The following is a 23,884-nucleotide window of genomic DNA, read 5'->3' as shown; positions in this document are numbered from 1 at the left end:
TTGAAAACAATGTATCTCAGAATAATGAATATTAATAAATAATTACATGTTTAGGGATTTTTTTGATAATTAATGATTTAAAAATCTCCTTACGACTTCGTCAAACATATTTTATTATATGAATTATGTTTACCGCGTGACTTGGCTGTTTTAATAATTATCTCTATGAGGAATATAAGAACCAAGCGCAATTTTGACGTAAACCCAAGTTTAATTTGTCGCATACATTAAGTTATGTGGTAAGGGAACTCAATATTGCAATTGGCATTGCTGAAGTTGCATAGTAAGCTTACTGTGCTGCCGAAAAAACATTTTTAAAGCAATCGATATCAGGTCCTCCGAAGCTAACTGTAGTACTAGCACGTATTTGTTAATATCACAGAAAATATGTAGTGAGTAAATTATCAGTAAGATCTCAGTTAGTTATTAGTGCTTAATGTATTTTCATGTCCAGAAGCCTTTTATTATCTTGTCATTTTTAGAATATATTCCGTACACAACATACAAGTTATAAGTGTTTAAAAATACCAGTTAAAACTCGGTTTATTACAAAGAAGCGGTATATTTTATTGCTATTCAAACATGGATGCGAGGATAAATATGGGTTCAACAAAAACCTACAGTATCGTCGTACTCATGTTTGTAGAGAAAACACTTTACCGAACAAAATCGCTCTCACGTATAATATGTAAATGTGGCGTCGACTTTACAAGCCTTGCTACTGTTAGGGTGCTTATGAGATTTTTTGAATTTTAAATGATTTTTATTTATTTAGCTCTGTACAATAGTGGAATTGGCCAGGCGTAAATATCCGACTAATCAATAGAAAAGTATATATAACGATAATCACGCTTAAGAAGACGGTTACATCGATTTTTCTCTTTTGGTCTCACCGATAAAACGTAGTAAAGCTTTAAAATATATATCTTTTTAGTGTGCATTTAGCTGAAGCATTCACTGTATCGGTGCAGAGTGTTTCTAAATTTGTTATATCTTTGCAAATCTCCTCACCACATTGCGTGGAGATTTGTGAGAGATTATAACTTTACGTTCTGAATAGACGAGTGTTTAGAATAAATCTTATGTTATTCCTACATACTGTGTTTCCCTTCCTCCTAAAGCGAAAGCCTACACAAGCTCTAAGGAGGGGAAACACATCTCTTTATACACATAAAAACATTGTGAAAAAACAATTTTAGTTAATAAAGAAAAACATTGTTTTTTAATCCATCCTGACGATCCTCTAACCACATTATCTCTCTCCCTTTCCCTCTCAAAAAATATTCAGCCTTCAATTTAATCCTTGATAACCCTTTCACAGTGTATTTTATAAAAAATATTCAAATCTATAACGAATTTCCATAGAAAACCCTAATCATCAAACCTCATGTCACGTCTGCAAATGAGAGCGTTTTCAAACTATGTACAGCCTACCACAGTGGCACCAACAAAAAATATCGCATGCGACTATAGCATTTATGTACGGGTATTATATTCTAGTTTTGCATAAGCTTTTTTTGATGTGTGACAGGATTTGTATGCTTTCAGGGGACGCTCGTTACTGCGTACATCATTGAAATATGCTAAGGGTCCGCGGGTGGGAGAGTTTGAACAAAAAAAGGTTTTGAATGCCGACATGTTGACAGTTGGAACATCGACTCGGGCTTTGTGGCCTGGTGAATGGGCGTTATTTTAAAGAGGACGAAACTATCTTGTTTTAACAAATGACCTTTTTTGTTTTTTTTTGCTATGAAACAGTTTTCATCTTTTTTATTTTGTAATGATCATATTATTATTTCAAGGTTATTAACGTTAATTACGTAAAAACCTCCATTGATGCAAGTCGAACATGCGACTTCAGGGTTCAGGGTTGCAAGCAGAAGTGGCTAGGCCCCATAAGAGCATAGCTCTTAAAAATAATAGTATTCATTTTTAGGAAGCCTTGAAAATGCATTTCTGTTACAACCATAAACAATGTAACAACAATATAAGAAAATCAAAACAGCCCCCCCCCCCCTCCATAGTGCTTACGTAAAGTCAGGCAAAGTTAGGCAAAGCTTATATCACATAACATTCATATGATTAGGTTTCGCGTAGTTTGACAAAATTATTAGTAAACAAGAAAGTAATCTTTGTGTCTCGTACAATTTATTAAAAATAGTCATTGACTAATAACCAATATTTAAATTGTGTTGTGGAACAAATTGCAGTAGCTTATTGCCGACAAGCCCTAGGGATGGACACAGCTCATTTTCAGATAGACTACTTTACATTGCCTTTAGCCTTTAGCTTCCTTTTAATATAATTAAATGTACAACTTTTACAAGTTCACTGTATGAATGGTATAACTTGTGTTCGTCACTTATTTCGCGTGTTAGCCTGTATTATATTTTTATCAAGTATATTTCTTGACATTCAATCAATTCGATAAAATTTATTCTGATACGATCTCCATTTAAATCAACAAATTATCGTTTTATACATTTTATTCTCTTGAAAACAAAGAAATCATTATAAATATTGTTATTTTATAGATTTTAGTGTATATTTGGTTGGCTATTTTGTTTCTTTTTGTTACTTTGTTCATATGTAGTTTTTCTGTATATATTCTATCCGCGATGGAAGATTGGTGATCTTTTATCACATAACTATACGTATAAAGTTCTAATACAGGCACCAGCCTCTCACAAGATCGTAAAATAATATTTCAAAAAAAAAATCCTTTATTATTATTACACTTTAATCTTGAATATTTAATGGAATTGAATTACTTATAATTCATTTAATATTCATAAATTACAGATAGGTTTCAATGTATGCTAAATGTAAGTATAAAGATAGAAAATCGTAACTAATGCTTTGGTTGGCCAACTAGAAAATTCCACAAAACATTTACCGTATGTACTTAAAACCTGAAACTCAGCTTTAGCTCGGGAATATAGGTCGCCAATTAAATATTAATTGGGTAAGTTTAACGTTCTGAAACATTAAAAAAATTGACTAATTATAGCAATCCCTAAGCAATATTAACTATAATTAAACCGACCTTGGCTGAAATAAACCCTTCCCTTCCTCATTTCTATAAGAAGAACTAAAAACGAGACTTTAATTAATGTTCAAAAGAGACGGTTTTAGCCTGCGAATTTTGTGTTGAACAACTTTACAGACATAGTGATTGGTAAGCAGATTTTTTAAAATTTAGTATTTGTAAAATTATCTCTATGATTTGGGCCTGGTTGCATTTTCTTATATAATAGGGTGAGCAGAAACCTCACCTGATGATAATGTCAGATAATCGCGAGTTCGTTGCTGGATAAGATCGTCTACATGCGGACGGGATAAATTTACGTATATAAGTTTATTGTTTTCTTGTGTGTTGCAAAAGAATCAATGTTGGGAAGTGATGCTAAATTTAAATTTAATTTAATTAGTGATACTTTTCACTTATTACATGTCTGTTTGTCCAGACGATAGAATATAAATGAAAGATGAGACTAAAGTAAAATAATTATTATGTGTTATTGCTTTTATCAAGTTTTGTTAAAACGCAGGAATAAAAATCCTTAATTGTCAGCTTTGTTGATTGCTTCATGATTATTTCTTAATAGGGCAGTAGTTAGGCCATCCATGCCTGATACAACTTTTGGGTAAGGCACGAAGGTTTTTAGCAGCTGTGAAATTACTTGAGTATTTTTTTATACACAGATTCAGATTTAAACCCCGATTAGAACGTGTGGGTTAAGAGTCTTAAATTTTAAAACCTTATAAAATATATCAGGTTAGACAAGATATTTATACTCAGAGATGTCCTTAATATCGGAAAAGGGAAAGACAACAAAACTTTTTAATACAAATATTTTTAATATTAGTAACAAAAGTTTTGTTGCAGTTTTGTAGCATTTCCATTTTCAATAGTCTAAATTAAATTCACACAACGGGCATCACATGTCTGTTAGCATTAACCCTAGAAAGATAGTCTGCGTAAAATTTACGCATGCGTTTTCGAAAAATTGCTCCCACTTTCTAATTAGCGCGAATTCATAGCTGTGCGTTTAGGACATTTCATTCGTCGTTGGGAGCTGCCACGTGCCGTAAGTGCCAATGAGGTAAGTGCCACCGATTTTGAAATATAACGACCGCGTGAGTCAAAATTACGCATGATTATCTTTAGCGTGACTTTTATGATTTTGGCTTATATGACAGTTTTATTGTGTTTCGTAACTTTTAATACTTTATATCATAACTAATATTGTTATTTCATTTTTAAAGATATTGAGGCAAATATATAACACAATGGGGAGTACCAATTTAAACGAACACGAAATCCTGGCCGCTCTTATGGAAAGTGATGATGCTTCCGTGTGAGGACACCGACAGTAAAGAAGCGGACCACGACAGTGAAGATGAAGTGCAGAGTGACACAGAAGAAGGGTTTGTAGACGAGATACAAGAAGAACAGCCGACGCCAAGCGGAAGTAATATCTTAGAAGAGCAAAGCAGTACTGAGCAACCAGTCTCCACATCGGCCTTTCGTAGGATCGTAGCCTTGCAACAGAGGACAATTTAGGATTGAGGTTTACCTCAATCCCTTTGGCAACAAGATTGCTCCAAGAATCGTATAAGTTAACCATTGTGGGAACCATACGAACAAACAAACGTGAGATACCTGGAGAGCTACAAAACAGTCGCTCCAGGCTAGTGGAGACGTCGATGTTTTGTTTTGACGGACCCCTTACTCTCGTCTCCTACAAACCGAAACCGGCAAAAATGGTTTATTTGTTATTATCTTGTGAGGAGAATGCTACTATCAACGAAGCTACTGGCAAACCAGAAATGATAATATATTATAATCAAACAAAAGGTGGCGTTGACACGCTAGACCAAATGTGTTCTCTGATGTCCTGTAGTAGAAAGACAAATAGATGGCCTATGGCTTTATTCTATGGAATTTGCCTGCCTTAACGTTGCCTCCATTAATGCATATGTATTGTCCATAATGTTAATCGTAAAGGAGAAAAGCCTCTGAGTCGCAAAAGATTTATGAAAAATCTGAGCTTTTAGACAGTCCCATGTCTTCTTTGTTTATGCGTAGACGTTTACCAACTTTGAAGAGATATTTGCGAGATAAAATCTCTGATATGTTGCCAATTAAAGTGCCTGTTACATCCGAAGACTATAGCAATAAGCCAGTAGCAAAAAAAAGGATTTATTGTTCTTTTTGCCCTTCTAAAAAAAGGAGAAAGGCAAATGCGTCCTGCAAAAAATTTAAAAAAGTTATATGTTGTGAGCATAATACTGATATGTGCCAAAGCTGTTTGTAACTTACTTTTATGTAAATGTATGTTCCTAAATTATAAGAAAAGCTTACTGTTGATTTTCTACTTAAAATGAGTCTGATTATTAGAATAAAAAATAAGTTTTCATTAGGAAGAGTAAGTGTTATACTATTTTATTGACTTATAGAAGACGTTTAAAGTTTTGTTTATTTTTTAAATACAAATAAAGAAGTTTAACAAATTATCTGCATTATTAATTAATTTAATATATGAGTATAAATAATAACATAGAATTCATTAAAATAAACTATTAAACCTAAACCTACAACTAATTCAAATTCATGCGTAAATTTTACGCATGATTATCTTTTCCGTATTACAAAATATGATTATCTTTCTAGGGTTAAACAAATACTAAAGCTCTTTTCGAACGGCGCACTTTGATACAAAACAAATCGACGAAATATGTAACCCCCAAACATAAATATTTAATACGCTAACAGGGCAATATTACGACGATTGCCTTATTATTTGACAATGACACACTGAGTCGAGTTGGCTCTCAGCCAGATCCTTTGTAATACATAATATTCCTTCGATTTATTTACTTCGACCAGTTTGCTTGTGAATTCTTGATCGTAAACTCTGATAATGTTTGATAAAAATATTATCGGTTAATCAATCATATTATCTAATTACATTGTTTTCAACTGGCGTGCAGTCTTAATTTTTTTATCCAGCTAATCGTAATAACTTTTATTTAACGACGTTTTCACATGTTTTAATGACTATCTCAAACCGAAATTCTAGAGTATTTCGAATAATATTGCCCACTTTGGTAGGTAAAAAGAAGTAGATTCGGTGATCTATCCGTACAGATGCGTGGAAAAGTGTCGTTGTTTATTTTATACAAGGAATATCGACCTTCTAATTATAGACTATTAAGTCTAAAACATATTATTGACCACATTGCAATACTTCTTAATCGGTCTCTACACATTAAACTGCTATTATATACTCGTACATATATAATTGTGTCCCTTCACATACTTTCCCATTAAATTAATGTTATATGTAAATACTGATTAGTACGATCAGTGGAAGCCTACATTCACACAACACGTCGTAGCGATACCGTAGCTGCGGCGTAGCATCGTAGTAGTAGATGTGTATTCGCAAATAATTTAAAATTGAAAAAAAATCATATCCATAAAAGACATTCAAGGAAACAAGTGGTCTACATCAACAAAATATATACAATAATTATCTTTTCCTAAATGCACTTCTATTAGTTTAAAGTTTAATTTACGAAACTCATATATAATACCGGTTAGGGTTTACAAATCAATGCAGGAACCACAGGATCCAAAAAAATACAGGAAAACATCACTCACGTAACGATGAAAATATATTTTATAGATTTATTTTCAAAAACCCAAGCATGTTCGAGAACTTATAAAAACGACGCACATCGTCACATAAAGTTTTATCTATCAATAAATATTTTTATTGAATAAAAAAGTGGACATATTTAGGGAGGTTGTAAGTGTGTTATCCGCATTATCCGGGTCACCGTTAGCCGGGTGCGGTGCTGCGATAGCGTTACTTGTTAACCCAGCTAATACATTGAAGTATGCCCGAGTGTATTAGCCCTTTTGCCATTTGCGATCTTTCCCGTCCTTTTTATCTAAAAATAATCTATTGTTATTGACTTTATATTATTGGAAGCATCTTCATCAAAAACGACATTTTTTATTTAATGAAAATCGTTCATGGTCATCATATTTGTGACTTTTAATATGATATTAAGCTTATTAAAATTGAGCACCATTTTATAAAATAGGAAGTAAACAGGCAAGAGGCTCATATGATATTAAATGAAATTTCACATTTTGGCTCGACGTCCAATGATAAAACTTAGCTGCAGGAATTAATCCAAACTCCTCTGAACACTCGCCCTGACGAATACGGTAGAAGATGATCCATGCATGACCAGAGGATAAGCCGCCCAGAAAGAGATTGGACGTTAACGAGATTTTAGTAATTAAAAATAAATTTATTTATATATTATTAAACAGACTACAGTAATTGATACGTCAATTATATCATGGAGACATACTTGCTTCCTTCATAATTATCCTCCACTAGTCTACCGATGTTTAACAAGTAATAAAAACTTCTACTCGTTCATATTTCGATACAAAGCCTGGCTGTAAAAATGAAATAAAATTTGAAAACTTTCCAATGTACATGATGTTCAACCACCAACGTATCATGATCTATTCACTTCGCTTTGAAGATTTTTAATTTTCTTTGAATTTTTAACGTTTTCGGGCAGTGAGAGGCTGTTTTACATTTAAAAGTACAGTCCGCAAAAAATAATTTATTTATAGTATATTCATTTTGCCTTATTGGTTAGGATATTTTATGTGTTGCTAAGGTTTAAATAAGTATATTATGTTTTATGTTCATGGTGTACAAATGATTGCTTTTTAGTGACTTTTTGTATTCTGACTAAGAATGAATCTGTTAGATCCTTCATGGGGGTCGGTCTGTAAGATTGATGCCTTAATTTTTTGTATTAGGTAACTTTTTAAATAAACACTGTATTTCTGTATAATAAGTATTATGTTTCTTGCCTGCCGTTGTAGATTTGTTACTTTTGAAGTAGACAATTAATTAATAAGCGTAATGTATAATTTTTTTAGTGTATTTTTCGTGAAACTTCATGTTGTAATGTTTTTAATGAAAAATAAATATCTTAAACCATAAACCATTAAGAAAGGCAATTTCCGATATAAGAAATTATTAAATTGCTTATAAATAGAAATATGTATAATGTTATAAAAGCATACGATGGCATTTATTATAAATAGAAACACCACGCAATATCATAAAAATCTTACAAGTTATAAATTGTCAATTTCAATGTCAATCTGTCAATAGTGCCTTGCACCGATCTTTGACCTCGGATGACAATTGTGATTAGTATCAATCCCTTTGGATCTGCAACATATTGAATTTATTTATTAAAATCCTCGTTAGTATCAAAACTTCAGCAGTAATTTTGTAGCATGCTTTGAAATCTAGTAGCATTTATTGTGGAGGTTGATATCATTTTCAACGGCGGACTTATATTTTGACGGGCACTTTATTTGCTGACCGTACGATCTCAATTCTGCCAGAGTGCTGTGGTTTTAGGCACCTACGTTTGACAGGGCATTTTGATTTTACTGGCAGATATTCAGCGGCACATTTGAGCATTTGATTACCTATTGCGACGGTTTTGAAATCATTTGCTGAATTGTATGATCGCGCTACTTATTTTATAGACTAAAACGTTATAATACATGTAGCAAAGTTTATTCATATAATTCAGAGTACGGGTCGAAGCTTAAATTTTATAAGTTTTGGATGCATTTATATGTCGTAATCGCAAAATGTTGTTAAACACAGAACTCAATAACGGTTGGACCAATTCGAGTGATTATTTATTAAGTCCTTTAAATTGAAATTTGAGTTGAGTTGAGTTGTATGGAGAGGTTATTTAAAAATTTCAAAAAAGCACCTAAAAATAGTTGTCTTTTTATGTAATTGTAAACGTGACCAATATATATAAGGGTAGCATAACGGAATGTTATATATATATTGGTATGTAGCCCCTGAAAAGGGGGCTTAGTGAAAATCATATTAAGGCCAAACAAAGTTCTAGAAGGCAGCTAGTATGTAAATACAAATTAATTTAAATCAAATGGCAATATGTGACGATAATTGGAAAATAAAATGTGCGTTTGTTGGGCCACCACCTTTAGCTGTGTATTACAATACAAGACGACCTTGTGAACGAACCCTGGTTGATTTTTTATTCTATTCTGTGCGTAAAGCACTTGCTCCTGTGGTGAATAAAACAATGCTTGAAAATCAGCATATCTTAGATCCTGCAGTTCAACGAAACAGCTTCAACTGCTAATAGCGACACCGACATTTTTGTATATAAATTTGACGTTATACTTACAACGTCCGTAGCACACATCTGCTAATTTGGGATAGCGTGGTAGAAATCTCAATCGCAATCGCAGTTACTGCCAGCATAGACACATAATAACTTCAATCACATCATTGTGCATAAGTGACATCATATAAAAAAGGTGTCTATACATCTTAATCCCAACCGCGTTAAATTAATCACTTTACAGTAATAGAAAAGGCTGGCAGACGGCCACAGCAAAACGGTACAAATAGAGGACAAAACATTCTGTATTCCGCTAGAATCCTACAGAAAATTTATCGAAGACATAATTGGTACCGTATCGGTGCGCGGTCCATTTCGCTAATGGACGCATTGCTTGATACCTACAGATTTCATTACACATTTTGGGATTACAGAAATTTATTTGGCTTTGGACTAATGGAGCTTTCAATCCATTACGTGTTTTCTGTAATCAGAATTTAAGAGAAAGATACTCGTTCAATCAGACATTAATTAATTTATAGTAGCCAATATGCTGTCTGCAACATTGAATAAAATATACAATTTATAGTTGTCTTAAGGTAGGCTTTTCCTGTGAGATTTTATTTACGCAAATTATCTTCAATAATGTTTAAGGCGAAGCGTAATTCCATACGTTATTCGAGAAAGGATCTGTTCAACAGTGTGACAGACGTGTACTAACAGAGCAAAAGAAGAAAAACGCGTGTATACTTAGTAACATTAGAAGTTATACTTCTTTCCCGCTAAAAGATAAAAATCTTTTCAATAATTGTAATATATTTCGTTTTATTCTGCGTAAAAAGACACTAAGAATAGAATAAACATTTATACACTTAACACACAAAAAAGTATAACTTCAAAAATATGTATTATATTGGACAATATTATTTTCGGATTAAGCGTGTATTTATATAAATAAAATTTAAAACTCTTAATCTAACACTTACCTTTTAAAATTTTAATCATTCATAAGGAAAGAGTGCTTTAATGAAAGTACCGTACTACCGATTCAGTTATTTATTTAATTCCAGGTATTGCTCAAGACTTTGTAGTCTCAAGCTTTAATGACTACATTATAATTAATTACCTGGAATAGAATTACTTACAAGATATATTTTTGTACATATAAGTCAGGAACTCTCTAATATAAGTACTTAGTCTATATGTGTTAGGGCGTAGCCCTGCAGTTTTGATACACGTCAAATTTAAGGCAGTATCTTGCGCGAATACGCTGCATATGAAAATTTGTACCATTCTCTGCAGACATAAGTATTAGGAATAATGTCGAGGTAGAATACGAAATTCCACCCGTATCACCTCGACGTCCACCGTTTCACAACCGCGCGTTTTTCTAGGCTAGTTTTGCTAGCTGCCCTCTGAAGTATTTCCGAACCAATTCGACTTAGGCTCCTTCAAGAAAAGAGCGTACCAATTCTTAAAAGGCCGGCAACGCACCCGCGAGCCCTCTGGCATTAAGAGTGTCCATGGGCGGCGGTATCACTTAACATCAGGTGAGCTTCCTGCCCGTTTGCCTCCTGTTCTATAAAAAAATTAACGGGTAGATTATTCGATGCTGAGCCGTACTCATATAGTTCCTTTAAAGGCAAATTAAACGTCGTCATGTTACGTTTTTTAATATTAATATCCCTTCGGTCGGCCACGAAATATAACGCTGCGGATCGGATGCACGCTGTCAATTGCTTTGATCGATGTTGCTGGCGGGAAAATGCACGGTCATGGCGCCAGATTTTTTACCTTTTTTCGTTGCACAGATAAAAAATATTCTTGTTGGATCGTGTTATAAACTCGGAATTGTTGGGCGTATTTTTTGCGAGTGCATAACGAAATAAGAATAGTTGCTGTTTTGACAGCTCTTATAACTTGTTTGGAGTTAGCTGCGAAGTGTTTTTCGGTTGAGTTATTTTGTAAGATGTTTTGTATCTTTATTTTAACTTTGGATTGGGTAAATATAGTTTTGACTTCTTGCCTCAGCTGCTTTTAACAGCCTAAGGTGAAATGCGTTTATAAAACGATCATATGAGATGCCGAACAAATATTGTTTTACCAATAATAATAGATTGTTGGCATTCCTTACCTGTATATAAGTCAATAGTTGCATAGTCTTCACTTTCAATAACCAGTCAAGCCAATATCATATATATAACCCCATGCTGGTTAGTAGGACTGTGTAATATATAATTTATTAATATTCTGAGAATTGAATTCTGGATCAGTGTTTTATACTATTTCAATATAGTTGTATTAGGCGGGACTTTTGCCAATATTTTCATTGGATCATGTGTATTGTGATCCAGTTAAATAATTATACGAACGTCATATTCAAAAGAATTCAATGATATAATTCCTGATAACATGTATTGTATAAAGTATTGTTGCGGCTTCGTGAAATCAAACAAGACCATCTCATCTCGTCTCGGCCGGTCTTCCCACGCCTATTATGAAGAACGCTATGTCCCATATATTGCCCCATTCGCATTTTATTTTTGCTAATGTAATAACATCCTACACACATATAATCTCAAAACTACTGGATCGATTTCAAAATGTATCACAGTATTGGAATGCTATCTCTGAGTAATTAAGAATTTATTTATCTCCGAAATAGAAAACAAGTCTAACTGTGAAAATTCACATGAAACCGCCTGTTTATCGCATAATTTATTCATATACCTTCTTTGCCAATATATACCTGCTACTGTGCAATTTACAGCCATTTATCAAATCTACCAGGTAGTCAATGAAAGGAAGTATCGTGTCTTTAGTAGATTACTTGCATAGGTAAATGCCTAGTAGAACATACATAAAACTCAAATGATCTTTCTTTATGTACGACCCAGATACAATGATATTTACATTCAAGGATTCATCACCTCATTACACGCCACAAAACTAAGATTCACTTCAAATATATTTACGTGTTTATAAAATTGCAAACGTTTCTGACGTAACATCAAAAACATTTGCAATGTAAATTCAATTTCAATCATTCAATATTAATCATAAAATTGAGGTACATATTTATTATCAAATTGTAGCATTTAGTTAAAACCACAGCGCGTTTAAAACAGTCACACAAGTCTTAAATGCTAATAATAAACTGTTATAGTTGAAAATATAATAAGCCCAATTTTATTGGGCTGTGGGCTCTGACAGCAGCTGCATCCAAATAAAGACTGGTGCGCGATAAAAACTGATTTAAAACCATTCACTGCGTTGATCACCGGTGGTGAGAATTGAGCTTATCAGAACAACTGTTTCTTTTAAATATTTCAAGAGTATTCGAGCAAAGGAAATGTTAATTAAACTGCCGGCAACACATTTGCGAGTTTTTTGGATTGTGCTACTCGGCGACAGTATCACAACGATAGACTTATGTTAAATAAACATACGAATTTACGTAAAAACTGTTCATATTCTCATTAATTTATGAGCTGAATATTTCACCTATTTATACACAATTAGATGTTAATTAGCCAAAAACAAAGTTAATTATTCAAATATTGTACTAATATCATTATTGTGCTTAAATGTTTTAATTAGTTTAATCGGCTTTATATTCTATACAAATTCTAAATTGAAGTATTTAATGGTATAGTGGTACTTCCGATTCATTATAATGAACAATTTCATATTCGTGTGATAGAGTATTTTGATACAAAATTCTTGCCATGGAAATTTAAATCAAGTTTCACTATAAAGTATTAAATAACAATATGTCTTATTTATGCTAAAGTGCCTTGTTTTACCAGAAGAATTAAATGTATTAAACGATATTTTATGTCTGGTATTATTGTATTTCGGAACCAATTTGAATACCAGTACGCACTCGCGTACTGATTTGCAAGTACCAAACTAGAAATAAATAAAAGACACAATCGTGTCTTCCGACACTAGGAAGCCCCTGTTGTGGGTAACAAGATTAAAAATTATTCCGTGGTAGGTTTCATACAATTTTTTAAAGAGACAACTAACAATGTAGTCAAACAAAATTCTTGTTAGATCTTAAGTAGGCACGTGTGTATGAATGAGTATCTGAAGGTGTGTAAGTATAATACTACGATATACATATGTACTCTGTATTTAAGAAAACCTTCCGACAAAATGTCGTTACTATGCATTTCAAACTAAATTTATTTACTAAATCCTACAGCTAATAAAGTGAATAGTGAATAGTGCTAATACAGTGAATATGCTATCTCGCTCTTACAACTTTATTAAAAACGCTGATGAAAATATTTATGTGTTTTACAACAGTCTACCAACATTCCGTAACTTTGTTTTGCAGGCTCTTAAATCTTAATGTGGTTTCAGTTTTGAATTTTTGTTTGTTTATTACTGTTATTTTATCTTTTTTGTTTTTATTTATATTATTAGTTAATATTAGTTATTTGGTTTTGTTTATTTTGTGGCCGTTTTCTTTAGTTTTTCTTTTGATATAGCTTAAATACTAATGTAATTGATGTGTATGTGTCTGTTAAATTTGTGATGTCATATTTCCTTGTATTTTTAGGCATACATATTGTTTTAGAATGTATATATAAATAAATAAATAAACAAATATTTATTAAAACATATAATTACACAAAAAATACGGCCGAAGGCTATATACATAATATCTTACAAAAATTTTCATATATTTACAAAAGCGAAAAAAAACAATAAATTTTTCAATACATTTAACTAAGTAATATCAATTTGGCCGTGATATATTGTGATGGTGTAATAGTGAGGGGATGTGTGTGAATGTTTGTATGTGGGGTATGCTCATTATGCAGGTGACTTTGGGCTATGGATAGCTTAAACAAGTCCTTCCTTAATATGTATCTAATAAATTCACATTTATTTGGGCTTATTACAAAAAGTTTAATTCAGCCTATCATTTCGCAACAAATCAATCACAAATAATTTTCTCTGTTTTTCAAGTACAATCACTACATAATTTCATACACTGCCTTATCTTTCAAAAACTAGATATTAATTTTACATATATCATGACCGCTTGGAGCAATACTTGATACGAAACATCTAATAACCAACCAACCAGAGACATTATAAAAACGTTAATCTAAAAAATACATTTTTAATTATGTACTAAATTGCGACTGAAACCACAAAGAGAGCTTCGGTGCGGGTAAAGGCCAGTAATAACAGTTAAGACGTCCCTATTCGGTTGCTAACAGCGCTATTATCCAGAGAAATAGTACAGAGAAATATAATCATAAACACCTGGGCAGGAAAGTGCAATTACGAATAAATCGGATCCTAATTGCATTAGCACTAGCGTGTCTTGATGTAACCTAATTGTTTATCTGAGCGTACATGTTGTCGCGTTTGTTAGCGGAATAGTAGTCATAGTAATATAATTTTAAAATATTTAAATGAAATATTGTCATCGGACATTTCTAAGTCTATTTTTATTTGTTTAACTATTTCTATGTCGCTACGCCACTCTTTGAAGTTATTCTCCTTAAAGCCTTAGCTAGCATCGAAATATTAGGCATTAAGTTTCGCAGTCATTTCTAAGGAAAGCCTATGTTAGTCTCTAAGATGCTTGGTGTGCTCAGCAAGGTCAGCAGCATGCAACTTCGGCCCCCAACATGATGTACTGTTTTCATCTCTGGGCTGAAACTTTCCCATACCATCTCCTTCAGCTCGACCGTATTTAACTAAGAGCGATTGAAATCTTCGGCGACTAGACATTTGCCATAACTTTTACCGCATTAACTATACAGAGTGAATACTCTGAACAGAGGAGTTGTCCTGACTTATTACCTGCGGACCGAGTTTCATCATTGGTGTAGGTTTAAGTTCATACATTTTATTCGTCAGTCGTTAGTCGTCAGTCGTATCTACGAGTCTAAGGGCCTGTTTCACAATGTCCGGATAAGTTCCAAATAAGCTATTTATCGCATACCTACAGATTACAACATAAATTACCAGCAAATCGATATATTTAATGTGACTAAAAAATTCTTAAAAAAATATTTTAAAAAATTCAGGTAACTTTTACCAATAATGGCTTTGTTTGTTGTTTCATGTTGAATATATGTTTTGATTTACCATCTCGATTCTGTGCTTGTAAAACTGTTATGTTATGTTTCTGTTTATATGTGTATTCCGTTTTGGCTTTTGTGTGTAATGTAATTGTTTGGTTATTGTTTAATGTATTAGCTGTAGGAATACTTAAATAAATAAAATAAATAAATTACTTATTGGTAGGATAAATAGTATTTTTGCGTTTCACGACTGTCAGATAGAAGACGAGAAGTATCTTATTTGGAACTTTTATCTTTCGAATAATTTATGTGTTGCATAGCTATTTGGCACTTTATCCATACATTGTGAAACAGGGCCTTAACGTTTCTTCGTATACAAACTCTGCGGACGACGACGTCTTTTTTCTAAGCAGTCCAGATGCCAAGATCCGAACAGGTTCAACCCAGTCGTCGTTCACATGGCACATGATCGCTGATTTAATTGGCTGATGTGTTCTCTCCACCATTACATTTGCAGCTGGGTCATAAGCTGTGGTGGAATCATTAAATCCCAATTATTAAAATGCCGGCACCGCACTTGCGATCCTTCTGGTAATGTCATCCATAGCGGTATCACTTAACAGGTCCACCCGTTGTCTCCTGATACAAAAGAAAAAATAATAATTTATTTTAAGAGGCACACTACATATACAGACTACAGACATATACAGACAGACAGACAGAAAACATAATACTGCAAGTATTGTGCAATGCAGTGCATCAACAACGAGTGTGCACAACATTGAAAAGGAAACATGACAATTATTAAAGAGAAGATAAATAATACAATAAAAATAGTCTGAATTAAATAAAGATAATATAGAAGTATTAAAACAAATATGCAAAATAAAATTTTTACATATTTATTCTATGCGAGTTTTCAGTGACGGAAAATTCCTGCAGCATCTTATTATTATTATTCTATAGTCGGGATTCAAACACAAAACCTCAGCGATAGTGACTCTAGGCTTACATTATAATTGGCCCGTGTTAAATTTAAATAGCTTAAACTTTAAAGTAATTAAAAACACATTTTCGTTCTAAAGTTCTTTCAACTTGAGAAAGATACGGTTTTCTCGTTAAGTTTTCGTTTACTATTTATCATAGCTTTTTTAAAAGTCTTTTGAGTTTACATTTATAAAATGATTATTGCAATGGTTAGTATAATAAATACTGAAGTTGAGAACATTTTAAGTAAAATCAAACTGAACTGTAATTCAACAAAACTTTTATTTAAAAAACTTTGATTTAAATCATATTAACAAGGCTACAAATATGATTATACATTTTTTTTCTTCAGAACATATCAATGAGTTCTTATGAAGACTCAATGCAATTGCTTTTAGGGATTCAAATCATCCTAGATTATATTATGCAATATTATCTATACTAGGCCACGTTTTAATAAAGTTTCTTAATAAGTTAACTGACAAGTGCATTTAGGAACAAGAATGTTTAGGAAATAATAGGAAGAAAAAGGTCTGGAAGGAATCGCTCTAAAGCGATAAGGCCGCCAGTTGCTTTTCATTAAATTATGTTTAATTTTTTTTTCCTTTCATGTAATGCAACGAAGTGTTAATAAACAAAAATAAAAAAATATAGATTATTTACAACCTAGGTACTTGGGCAGATTAGGATTGATTGATATTATGTATTGCACCCACTTCATCGATCATTTTTATTTTATAGACAATTTGGTGATCAGAATTGAGAGTCAGTTCTGTGATATTCCGTTTCCATTAGTTTCGATTCCTTATTAAGAAAACCAGTGATTTGATAACATGACTTGGTTGGCTAAAGTCACTAGGCCAACTTGCCCTTGTTGCTAAATACATGTTTGAAGTGAAAGTAATTGCCAAAAATAAAGTAGAAAACACACTTTTCACCCAATTATTAAAAATTAATTAATTATTGAATTCACGTCGAAAATGAGTTTATTTTTAAGTTTCGAACATCGAACGTTTCATTCTACATATTTCAACAATAACATTATCAAAAGACGTTTATAGACATTTAAAAGATGAGAATCGATTAATTTAGGAAACATAAACTTCGTCCGCTGACAGTGGGTCGGCCTCGTGCTAATATACGTCGTGATGGCGGTAAAAGAAAAATACGGCGTTCGGACAAATGCTTGTGTAATGTGGCCAACACGGGGAAATTGATTGCTAGCTTGCGGAATTTTGTTGCCATTCGCTAAATAAGGGATTGCGGGAATGTTCGTGTCACTTGTTTCTTCTTTATTTGATTGTGTTATGCGGGTTTTGTAATGTTAATTGTCGCTAAGTGTTTATATAAATGACTACATAATGTTTAATGTAATTTTGAATTGGTATTTTAAATACTATCTTTATGACATGTTTGTTTTTATAATAATTATTTAATACGAGTATAGGTATATCAAAGTGAAACTATTAGTATACTTAGATTCTTACGATACCCTTATTTTCCTACTCGAGTATGGGGAATCCGGCGATGGGCTATGCGACATATTGCTCGAGCACAGCGTAACTCTAAATGTTCTGCCATATATTGGTCACATACGTCGATAAATAGTACAAGAATTAAAGAAGGCCTGCCAGGGAGATTCGACGTAGCTCCAATATTTCCGGAGTAGATTTCCCGGGTCCGGTGGGAGATGCAACATAACTTGATACATGAGTTGATATCAACTCGGAAAGGGATCGTCACGGTATCGCCGTTCGCCTCGCCGTTAACCAGCCGTCAACCTATATATATGCCTGGCACCAAAGCGTATCAGCACGATCCCGACGATCCCTTTCCGGGTTTATATGTGTGCTTTGGCCTGAAGCCCACCGGACCTAAGCCCCTTTTTTAGTAAAGGGGAGATATGACACTTCCCTCCTGTTTAGCTTCTCTATATTTTTTTTATAGAACAGGGGGCAAGTCTATTATATTATTATCTTATTATTATATAGTAGATCTTCCTGATTGTGTACCTGATTGGCACGGTATACTATGTAGAGGTAATTGCAGACACTTGTTTACAGGTGGCATGAATGAATTTATTTTTACCTTGTTACAGAAACGATAGCGTTACGAGATGTGCAGCTCATAGCCCCATCAGCTGTGAAGCTTGGTGACACAGTGCTCCTGGGGTGCAAATGGACTTTAGAGGGCAATGAAACTCTGTACAGTGTCAAGTGGTATAGAGGCCGACAGGAGTTTTTTAGCTATCTTCCCAAGGAATATCCATTTACGAGAATCTTCGCGCAGCCTGGAATTGATGTTGATGTAAGTATCTGTCTTCTTAACTTGTTTAGTTCTATTTCTGTGCGTTTTACAATTCAAATTTCAAATCTGTACACATGGCCGTTCAATAACAAGGTGGATCAATCAAAGAAATCGTTAGAAATTCAGAACTGTACATTAGTAGAGATGCTGGAAAGAATTCGGTGGAAACAGATAGTCCCTATAGATATTATTTTCCTGACTATTACTAAAAACGGGCATTAGCTCACCTGATGTTTAGATGATACCGCCGCCCATGGACACACTCAATACCAGTGGGCTCGCGAGTTTATTTCCGGCCTTTTAAAACGCTCTTTTCTTGAAGTAGCTCCCTAAGTCAAATGGTTTTGGAAATACTTGTCTAGCTGGTTCCAATCAGTGGTGTTGCGGTGCAGAAACTGCCTTAAAAACGCTCAGTTTTATAACGGTGATCTCGAGGTGATACTGGTGAATAATCGTATTCTGTCTCGACGAACGACGTAAAAAAACTTTTTGGCTGAATATTTCTAATACACAGCAGCAATAGATGTCGTTAATATGCCAACATTTCAAAAAAACATTTTCATGTCCATTTTCATGTTAAATTACTAAGTAGTCATTTTTAGTAGAGTACGGAGTATCGCCGTGGGACTATGTCCTTTCATTTATTCAATAATTTTTCCTTATCAAGTATCAATATACTGTCGAACGAAAAGGATAATTTACTGTACATCAAATTCTACGACGAAACCTGGCAATACCCTAATGGTCCTTGCTCCTCAAATTATTAATGAAAGCCAATTAGAGCCAATTAAAGTTCAAATAAAACACCTTATAAGTTAATTAAGTGAAAGGACTCAGCACTCCAATTAGTTCAGAACAATTCACATCTAGATCGTCACTTGTTGATCTAGTTAAATATTAAAATGGCATTAAACTAATTGGCAGTGTATAAATTGCTCCTTTTTTGAGATTTATTCTTAAAACAAATTAACGTGTTATGTAGTGTAGCTGAACTTATTATGACGTATGTTACTCAAGGTGGGATGTTTTCATTTCAATTGAAAAGGAGCCCTAAAAAAGCTTTCATCAAATTAACAATTTCATCTTGAACTCGGTCCAATATATCAATTTAGATAAATCGTTTGACAAATTTTAAAACTAGATCAAGTTTGACTGTCATTTGAAACAAAAGAATTCTACTGGATGGATCTGTCGATATTTTTTTTGAATATCGACGATGTCTTGCGTTCGAGGAAAGTCTACAGAAATACATATTTATTATAGTACAGAAATATATATTCATTAAAAATGTTCTACCCATATTATAATAAGTTATACAAAGATTTAGGTTTTATATGTTTATTTTATATTAATAAGTTTTTATTGTATTAGTATGAAGTTACTGTAGCTAGTATGATTATACCTAAATTTTGTGTAGATAGAATCATACTAATTAAATATTAAACATGCAAATTCTATCAAATAACTTAAGTGTGTTAGTTAATTCAGTGATACAGGTGTCAAAGTGCTCCCTTAGAGAATTTCCATGAAGCAAATTACTAACGTTAGCCTACTTATGACTACATCTACGAGAACAAAATTGGAGAGACGGACATTATTTTATCCATCAGATATTTGAATATGGAACCTTAGATGAGTCTGTAATATTTTAAATAAAGAATATGGAAATAAAAACTACAAAAGAGTTTATATTATTACTAGGAGTGATTTTTATGGTCTCCTGATAATCTGATTTGATATTTTGTTTAAGTAACTTAAATCTTTTATAAAATATAAATTTTTCTGATTTTTTGAATATTTGATAACCCTTTTAACGTACTGAATTGGCTGAATTTCTCTTCTAGCCTTAATTTTTCAAGTAAATTTGGGGCTTGACAAAATAAAACTACGAAACAACTTTGAAAATGTATTGAAGGTTAAAATCTGTTGTTCAACTCTTGTTGATTAAGAAGTAATCGCATTCTTAATTCAAATTTACATAAGTGGATTAGACTGAGTAGAAAGTATTTCATTAAGCATACAGAATACAGATAATATATTCTTTTATGAGTGCCTTTTAAGTATTTCAAAGTGAACGTAAAAATATTTGATCATTTTGAAAATGGGATGGGATTCGGGTAATTTCCTTGATCCGTTCATACAAAGTGTTTCTTTAGGCTCTTTGCTTAAGTAGATCGAGATTCTAATGTATGGTAGGGTAGCTTTGTATTTTACTATTTGATGACCTTTGCATTATTTATTATTAACTATTAACTGTATTGCCCCGAAAAATATTTAAGAAACTAAAGAGATTTTGTTGAGAAAGCAAAGCAAAAAACAAGTTTGCATTTTTCGTTTATAACTATAGAAAATTGCATGAAAATATCGACCATCATAAAGTAACATAATCTTATCCGCAAATACTCCACGGAACTACCTTTAAGTTCATGGTAAAACTTCAGTGTTGTATTTTCTGATTTAACTGTAAATTTTTTAGAAGTCTGGTATTAAGACTTTATATATATATTGTATGTATATATATAGTTCGATGTACGTTACGATATAAAAAGTACATTTTTCCAGACAGAACATAGAAGACAATAAACACAGATAAACACGCAATAAATTAAATTTATAATAGTCAGGCTGGCTAAACATGTACTTTTAAAATAATTTTAATAATATATATTTGTACATTTATAATTTGTGTTTCGTATACTAATTTAAGAAATGAAATTAAAACGAAAAATGTACTAGCATCCTATATTGTTATATACAGCGCTAGTTGCAAAAATTCCAACCACAGTTTTAAGTGTGAAACTACCACTTCTATGAAAAGGTTTCAATAGGCTCTAAATGACTGCGGCTCGTTGGGGCAGAGGCCAACATTTTCAAACTCTGAATTTCGTATAAGCGCCAGTCGATACATATCTTGCTTTCACTACAAAGCATAGAGGATCGCCAATGTGTTTCTCTAAACTAACTTATCATAATATATGTTTTTTAATAGAACAGGGGACTAACCGGCAGGAGGCTCACCTGATGCTAAGTGACACTCCCAATGCCAGAAGGCACGCGAGTGCGTTGCCGGCCTCATTATTTATTATTCTAATGATGACATTGAAGCAATCGTATTTGAAGATCATAAGAGCCGTATTTACCTAGTGGCTTCATCATCTGAGGCAAAAGTCATCTCTGTAGTTTCGATCCCCGTCTGTTTACTAATGTATTTTCTATTATCGCATGAAACTAGCTCGAATAGTTAAGTACAACACCTTGTGTCAGGCACAGAAAGATTGTCATCCACTTGCATGTATCATGAAAAGAAATTTAAGATTAGCTACTATGCTTGGCATATGCATTGGCATTGGCTATCACGGCATAGTACCAATTCATTTTTTTTGTGGGTAAGTTTTCGCTCGTATAATTAGGAAGCCGTCGTATACCTTAAAATCAACGGCGTGTATCGGGCCCATAAAACTGATCACCAATTGACTACTAAGAAAGAGTTTAGGCCAATTCCCATGGCTCATGTATGGAAGAAAATCCTAAACCAAATGGGAAAACTATTTTTTGAGAGCGTCGTAAATGGTTGAAGATGGGCATTAATTAAGTATTGTTTTAGTAGTTATTACTCTTAAATATTAAGTCTTTGCGACTGCATGTCTAAGGAGTAACTTACTATAACAATTTCGTCGTAATTTTTTTTATTGTTTTAATTTTATAACAGTGTACAAACAGTACACAGTCACTTTACATTAACCGCCGCCCATGGACACTCACATTGTTAGGAGGCTCGCACACTTATTTAAGGTTTAGTAAATATCATAATTTAAATCTCAGCAACAAAGGAATGATCATCTGCGAAAAAGCTAAACATAGCCTGTGTTTAAGTTTTGCCTCAAATATACCCTGTAAGATTGCGGGTTTTTATTTTTCACTTAAGTAAATGAAATACTTTTCAAAACTTATAAACGTTTCTCATAGTTTTAGCCTTATTTTGGCGTCTCCAGCAAAGTTTTAACAAACTCTTAAAATGTTTGGGACCGCAACGTTGCACTTTTAAGAAAAGTAACATTCCCCGAACTTCTTTTCCCTCTTAGTGTTTCTACTTTAATAACATATTTACGTTGAGGCTTTTGTGCGGTTTTAATACGTATATACCAGATACGAGTTATAAGTTGCTCAGGGAAATGTGGAGGAAAGTGAAGAAAGTTTATATACGGGGTATTTAAATGTATAAAATAAACAAATAATGGAAGGCCTTCCACTATGCGGACATATGTCATGTATTGTGTTGAAAGAGCGGAGGCATTAGATGCAAAGCGGAGGGAACCGGTCGTACCTACTGGAACTTGACGGTAGAGTCTGGTCAGGTTTTTAGTGGGTGGGGTCTCGCAACCTCTCTGAATAGCAGAGGTTATTGAGTGTAGACCCAGCCCCACAGTCCCCGCGTCTAGCTCGACATTAAAAGAAAATACTAACAACTATGTATAAAATGTATTAGGAATAAAAAAAATCAATCGCATAACAAACTTTTAGGGGCCTTAGACTTCTGTATCTCATGATTTTTAGCTTTCAACAGGCAAGAAGGTTTGTCTTACAGTCTGACACACGGCAATGACTAGTTTGCTTGCCTTTTTCCTCACGATGCTTTCCTGCGCCGAGCGAGTAATACTAGAATTTTATAAATCTATTATAACTTATATTTAGAGAAGCAACTGATACCTAAAATTATTTGTAAATAAATTAAACCTATATATATTCAATTGTATTACATATCTTACCATGTTGAAATTCCTTCTCAAAACATAATATGGAGGTTTCCGTTATCATATTTTAATAATTTTAATACATAATAATATTTATTTTACAGGTAACAGAAATTCTTAAACTCGAAATAGTTGTTTTACCACTTCAATGACGCAAACAGCAATCTTGAATCCCGTGCCAAACGACTAAATTAAGTTATTTTCCAAGTCGACCATGACAACACATATAATAATTTATTGTCTAATTTCATCACTACATGAAACAATCAAAATTCCAGACTTATTAGATACTTAGAATGTCTCCATAATTCGCAAGGCATTTCATATAACGAACTGGCAAACTAAATTTACTTTAAAGAAGTAATTCATAACATTGCACCAACAAACTTTTGTTTTTTTTTTACTTGTAATTTTAACTTTATTTTTATACTATATAATCTAAAGTATTTTTAATGTGTGACTTAAATATAGCATCAGTTAATTTAATTTTTTTGCGGTTTTTGTGATATAAATTTTATTTAATTTTGTATGATGATTTGCTATTTTATAAGAGTA

The 23,884-nt window shown here is 32.9% G+C and overlaps 1 protein-coding gene across 1 annotated transcript in view; it reads left to right on the top strand.

Annotated features, from left to right (window-relative positions):
- Positions 1–23,884, top strand: part of LOC111003218 — a 220,476-nt gene that overhangs the window by 74,904 nt on the left and 121,688 nt on the right. Inside the window, exon 3 of the mRNA XM_022273619.2 lies at positions 18,370–18,578. Coding sequence (XP_022129311.1) covers positions 18,370–18,578 — 209 coding nt within the window. The remainder of the gene's footprint in view (positions 1–18,369; positions 18,579–23,884) is intronic.

Source organism: Pieris rapae, chromosome 16 (genome assembly GCF_905147795.1).
Source record: "Pieris rapae chromosome 16, ilPieRapa1.1, whole genome shotgun sequence".
Classification (NCBI taxonomy): domain Eukaryota; kingdom Metazoa; phylum Arthropoda; class Insecta; order Lepidoptera; family Pieridae; genus Pieris; species Pieris rapae.
This window is presented reverse-complemented; position numbering and strand designations above follow the sequence as displayed.